Source organism: Danio aesculapii, chromosome 17 (genome assembly GCF_903798145.1).
Source record: "Danio aesculapii chromosome 17, fDanAes4.1, whole genome shotgun sequence".
Lineage (NCBI taxonomy): Eukaryota > Metazoa > Chordata > Actinopteri > Cypriniformes > Danionidae > Danio > Danio aesculapii.
The window spans coordinates 27,399,277-27,405,805 of NC_079451.1; the positions used below are offsets into that span (position 1 = coordinate 27,399,277).

A 6,529-nucleotide genomic window follows, 5' to 3' on the forward strand; every position below is an offset into this window, starting at 1 on the left:
CTACGTTGTCTTCTGCTTTTATGAAACCAGATGGTCTGGTGAAAACTGTCGATTTGTTTAACCACCCACCTGTGTGGTTTTTGTGTGTGATGTTAAACGTGTTACTGACCCTGTGACACTTGAAAAGCTCCACATAAAATTACCTTCAGCAGTCTGTGGGTTTTGCGTGTGAGTTTAAATGTATCACTGACCCTGTGACTGAGCAGCTCCACACGAGCACGAAATGTTGCGTCTGGCCGCAACATTCAAGCTCAGACGGTCTAAAATTCTGTTATTAGTCTGCAGAACATGGGCGGTCACTTTTCTGTCTATATAAACACTAGCTGAGCACACCTCTTGAGATTAATGACCGGAGTGCGCACATGATCATGCGCAGCGCACATGTCTGAGCAGCACAGAGATGGAGTTCAGAGAGCTGGGAGCGGATGAGGGCTCTGAGGGAGATACGGAGGATCTGGATAGTGTCAAAGCCCTGACCGAGAAACTCAAACTCCAGACACGCAGACCGTCCTACCTGGAGTGGAAGGAACGACTGCAGTCTCGGCCGTGGACTGATGGAGCCGCGCACGGTTCAAATGTCGGCAGCCCGGGTTCTGTGGAGAAGGACAGCCAAATGTCAGACATCTGGAAAGATGGCATGCCTTATAAGAATATATGTGGATTTGACACCATAGACGACGCGTTAGAGTGGCTCAGAAGCGAACTGGTATTGTATTTATGTTTCTCTTGTTTTTAATTGAAACTTTTTGACAAAGTTAAATGAATAGTTCACCCAAAACTGAACATTCTGTCATCATATGCTCACACTTTACTCTTTCCAAACCTGAGTATCTGTTCAACACTAAAGACGATATTTTAAAGAAAGCTGGAAAAGCTGTAACCACTGACATTTGGTATTCCCCACTATGGAAGTCGATGGTTACAGGTTTTCAGCTTTAAAGATCTTTACTGTTCAACAGAAGAATAAAACGCAGAAAGGTTCAGAATCACCTGAGGGAGAATAAATAGTGAGTACATTTTCACTTTTTGGTTAATATATCTGCATTAATTGTACTGTATATATCAAATTTAGTTCCCAGAGGGCTGCTGCCCTGTCGTTTAGTTCCATCCAACCCTGTCCACATTAAACATGCCCGCTATTCTTTATTTTTGAAATGTCCTTCCAAGGGATATATATATATATATATATATATATATATATATATATATATATATATATATATATATATATATATATATATATATATATATGAGCAATTCCATGCAGACGTCAACCTTGCCATGAAAAAAAAAAGTTTTCACCAAAATAGAGAAACCGTTTCTATATATTTTTTGTGTAAGCAAGTATTTGACAGTACTTTGAAACACTGACAGATACATTTATGAATATTTTTAAACTATTATATTTAATTTACCAAAATCACACAAGTGGCAATTTCACATCCGTCACATCCATAACGGAAAAGTGTCACATCCATAACGACACTTTTTCCTTATAAATGCAAAAATGTCAAATAAAATAAAATCAATTATTTTTGTTCTATAGAGAGCCAACTCATATCTGTTTGATTAGCATTGTTTCTTTTAAGTTGTGCAGTTTAAATGACAGAATTTCTACAAAGTATGTTGTGTACTGTAAACTCACAGACTTTTTTTGTCACATCCATAACACATGTTTATTTTCTTCAGTTAAATTATAAAAAATGTTTACAGATTAATATTTTTCTGATCCCAACTTTGTGGTTAGTTGTTTTGGAAAATAGAAACAGATGTGTCAATATAATGGTGATGTATACTTTCTACGTGAATTTATGTTTTTAATTTTTACTGCAAATGTCACATCCATAACGCTGGAATTGCTCATATATATATATATATATATTATCGATGTGAAAATTGCAGTAAAAAAAAATTCACAGAGAAAGTATATATTAACATTATATTGAACACCTGTTTATATTTTCCAACTAACCACCGAGTTATGGGTATGATATTATATTTTCTTTTCTTTTGGGACAATGGCAAATAAAGAATTCAGTAAAGTTGCTTTAGCAATGTAAATTTCCCAAAATACATTTTTTAATTAGGTGAAACTAAAAACGCATGCTACAACAGTTTAAAATATTCAGTTAGGCTAATAACATAATTGGGCAGATCTGGTGGTTTTTCAATTGGCTCAACACATTATTTCTCATTGAGCCAATTGTTAACAGGCTGTTGCTACAATTGAAAAAAGCCAGTTTATCGAATTTCATTTGGGCCAATTGAAAAATTTAGATATGACCAGTCATTAAAAAATTTGGGTTTGGGCAATAGTTTTTACAGTGAAGGTCTAAAAAGATTTTTTATTATTTCATATAAAAACATAGTCAGGGTTATTGCAACGAATATAGATTTTTTTGGTCTTAAATTAAAAGATTTGTCTGTATTTAAACAACTGTAAACGTGTAAAAACATGGCAACCTTTTCTTCTTCTTGAATAAATATATTTTACAGAATACAACAAAATGTTTTCCTCAAACTCTATAAATCACAACCCAGAGGAATAGAGAATTTTCAAGAGGTCTCTGGATAAAATACTGTAAAACACATACTTTAACAGATCAGCAGTTGTCCAAAGAAGTTATTTGTGTTTGTCTAAAGAGCCAGACTGCTGTAAAGCAATGCCAACTGATCTTGAAATCTGGCATTGTGCGACACAGGTGGCAGGACTCCATTCTCTTGGCATATTCCACTTAAATACCACACAGGTGCAGAAACTTGAGTGGGTGTTTGACAGAAAGTTGTGCCCAATTCTATGTGTGAAAGCTGACTAATTTAATCTTATAATTAGTGCTGGTCTGCCAGAGCACAGTGAAGTGTGTGCTATACATCATCCTCACTGTTTTTCTCATGTATTTTTGCTCAGAGGGAGATGCAGATGCAGGATAACCGTCTAGCGCGCCAGTTGATCCGCTTACGAGTGGAGATCCACAGGCTGAAGGTGGAGCAGGTGTGCCACCGTCACAAAGAGATGCTGGATGACGCCACTTATGAGCTGGAGGAGTGTGAGGAGGACTCAGACCTACTGTGTGACATCCCCATGAAAGCCGCCTTCACTCTTTCCACACCTCTCAAACATCTGGGTCTCACCAAGATGAACCTCAACTCCAGACGATTCTCACTCTGTTGAGAGACTCTACTGAGTACACAACTTTTTATGCAGTGCAGACACTGGAAGCCAATTTTGGTGTTAAAATTGGACTATTATAAACAATATCATGGTAACATTTTTCAATAAGGTCCCATTAGTTGTATTAAAGGGATAGTTCACCCAAAAATGAAAATTTCCTCACCATATAGACACACTTGAGTGGTTCTAAACTTTCATGAATATCTTTCTTTCAAAACAAGATATTCTGAAGAATGTTGGAAAGCAGCTTCCATTGCCGGAACAAAAAAATACTACGGAAGTCAACATTCTTCAAAATATCTTCCTTCATGTTGAACTAAGATGGAGGGTGAGTAAATGATAGCAAGTTTATTTTTTGGGTGAATTATACCTTTATCTACAATGAAAAACAATTAGGGGAGAGTGATATGCTAAAATGAAAAATAAAATATGTCCAACTCAGGATGATCTAGTAAGAAGAACTAATTAACATTCAAATGTACCTACAACATGATTTAAGTTATAATGTCATTAGTTAAGATTGAAATGCTTCAAGTGACATTTTTAGGCTTATCTGAATGTGTAAGATGGCCAAATGGCTAATTATTACTTATGATCAACTTATTACTGATATTATCATCATATTATAGTCATGTCATAATTTTGTCTCTGATTTTGCTGATTTAAATTGAACTTTTTGAAAATTCAAAATATTAGGTATAGAAGAGTGAATTTGTGCAAATCAATTAGTCCTGACTAGAATTACGCCTACAACTTCCTTCAGAATGTTTTTCACTCATCCCTAGTTGTAGTATTTATTAGTCTTTGTTAGTGTTAGTTTGCTATTCATTGTTCGTTCTCATCAGTCACTCACTATAAAAGATCCTTTATTGGCATTGAAAATCCATAGAACCCTTTCATATTAAAATGTTCTTGGCACTTCTCTTCAGTAAAAAGTTATTGTGGAACAAATTAAAAGTTGTTTTAAAATTTAATTACAGTTGTGAATTGCATTATAAATAATAATAATAATAATAATAATTCCTTACGTTTATATAGCACTTTTCTAGACGCTCAAAGCGCTTTCCACAGCGCTAGGTGCCGGGGGAAACTCCTCATCCACCATCAGTGTGCAGCATCCACCTGGATGATGCGACAGTAGCCATATTGCTCCAGACCACACACTAGCTGATTGGTGGAGAGGAGACAAAGTGATGAAGCCAATTATGATATGGGGATGGTTAGGAGGCCATGATGGACAGAGGCCAATGGGCAAATTTGGCCAGGATGCTGGGGTTAAACCCCTACACTTTTTCAAAGGACATCCTGGGATTTTTAATGACCACAGAGAGTCAGGACCTCGGTTTAATGTCTCATCCAAAAGACAGCATTCAGTGAGCAGTAAAGAGTCCCCTTCACTATACTGGGGCGTTGGGACCCACACAGACTGCAGGTTGAACACCCCCTGCTGTCCTTACTAACACCACTTCCGGCAGCAACCTAGCTTTTCCATGTGGTCTCCCATCCAGGTACTGACCTGGCACAGCCCTGCTTAGCTTCAGTGGGCGACCATGCGTGAGCTGCAGAGAGCTAGCTGCCGGCAAATGGGTCCTTGATCTCTGCTCTGTCGACTTTTGATGTTGAAAATTAAACTGCAATAATTTAATATATAAGAAAAGAAATATAAAGAAATAAGTCTGTAAAAAAAATGTACTGGCATTTTTTTACAATGTTTTTGTTCCATAATTTGCAACACCAATTCAGACAATAGATCACTTTAAGCTGTTAAAAATGTTCATAAAAGTCACTTTTTCAATCTTTTCAAGGTTAAAAGTTGTTGGAAGAAATATCAAGGTCCCATAATACAATTCAAAAGCATAAATATATGGGGAAAAATAAAAATACGAATGCCAAAAAACGAAAAACTGCTCATTTACTAGATAAAAAACTTTTGGTTCTTTCTGGCACCGTTAGTGTACATTAATAATGTATTAGTCTGTTTGAATTAACATTGAGGAAGATGATGTTTTAGGCATATTTCATTATTAGTTCACGTTAACTGATTTCTAAAAAAGGAACCTTATTGTAAAATGTTACCAAATTCACCGAGCCTTACTGACTAGACAACAGGTGATCATAAGAGGAAAACAGCACTACAACAGCAGTCCTTGATCTGCTATACGACGATAAAGCAACTTGTGTAAGTGAATTTGCCTCAGCCCAGTGTTGGAAAACATTCTTTAATTAAATTTAACAACATCTGAAGTGACCCGAGAATCAGGAGGAACCTGCTTCTGTATGTGTGAATAGGTGTGTGATTAACACACATCAGAGAAGGAAACACTGTGTCCTGTCAGGTTGGCTTCGGTCCCGAGCAGCAGCTTCGCAGGAAGTGTGAGTTTGTATTCAGGCATTTTATCACCTTGTCTCCTAAACCCTAAAAATAACCAAGAGCTGCATCAAATGAAAAGCCAATCTCAGCTTCTGTTCTGCATGATCAGTCCACTGTCTAAAGTTGAGGGTGTGTTTTTTGGTTGATGTTTGAGAAAGTTTTATTTACACAGTGAGGTCAGTAGGTTTAAATAATTTTATAGTGTTGTTTGTACCTCTGTAGAATCCATTGAAGTTTGATTTACTTTATTACATGGCATTGGAGATATGGCACTGTGTTTGTGCCGTAGATATTTAATGCAAACCTAAAAATAATAAAAAAAATCTCTTTGATAGAATCAAAACATAACAAAGAGGATCTTTATATTTTAGTGAATTTCATATATACACACACACACACACCTCTTATATATATATATATATATATATATATATATATATATATATATATATATATATATATATATATATATATATATATATATATATACATATATATATATATATATACACAGTGTTGGGGTTAACGCATTGGCAAGTAACGTGAGTTATGTAATAATATTACTTTTCTAATTAACAAGCAATGCATTACTTTAAAAATTAAGTAATAATATTTTTAAATAATAATATTTACTTTTTAGTTTAATTAATTAGCTTTTAAAAAGTAGTCACAACGACCCAAGCAGTCAATGAGAGAATGTGTTCATTATTTTGAACGCATCTAAGAAAAGGAAAAGTGGACAATGGACAGTGATTTTTCTTTAGAAAAATAGAACAAAAGTAGCAAACACATTGCTTTAAATAATCTGTATATACAGCATGTATAGCTCTGGGATCAGGAAGTTCTCAGATAACATTATCCTAAAATATATTTGTTGTGTTTTTTAAATAGTAAATGACGGTTATACAGTGCATTGTTAATTGCAGAGCTCCTTCATTTAAAAAAGAAAAAAAAAACAAGTTCTGAAAGAGATCAAGCCTCAGCCA

General features: G+C 35.2%; 1 protein-coding gene across 1 annotated transcript; it reads left to right on the forward strand.

Annotated features, from left to right (window-relative positions):
• The first annotated feature begins 333 nt into the window (after positions 1-333).
• Positions 334-5,941, forward strand: fam167b (family with sequence similarity 167 member B). Its single transcript, XM_056477341.1, has 2 exons — positions 334-706; positions 2,909-5,941. The coding sequence occupies exons 1-2, from the start codon at positions 401-403 to the stop codon at positions 3,170-3,172; spliced, it is 570 nt and encodes a 189-aa protein (XP_056333316.1). The 5' UTR covers positions 334-400; the 3' UTR covers positions 3,173-5,941.
• The last annotated feature ends 588 nt before the right edge of the window (positions 5,942-6,529 follow it).

Bases quoted from the DNA above. Each gene is read 5' to 3' on its own strand.
- fam167b (XM_056477341.1), top strand. From the start codon at position 401: ATGGAGTTCAGAGAGCTGGGAGCGGATGAGGGCTCTGAGGGAGATACG. The intron at 707-2,908 runs GTATTGTATTTA...ATTTTTGCTCAG, and splicing joins AGTGGCTCAGAAGCGAACTG to AGGGAGATGCAGATGCAGGA.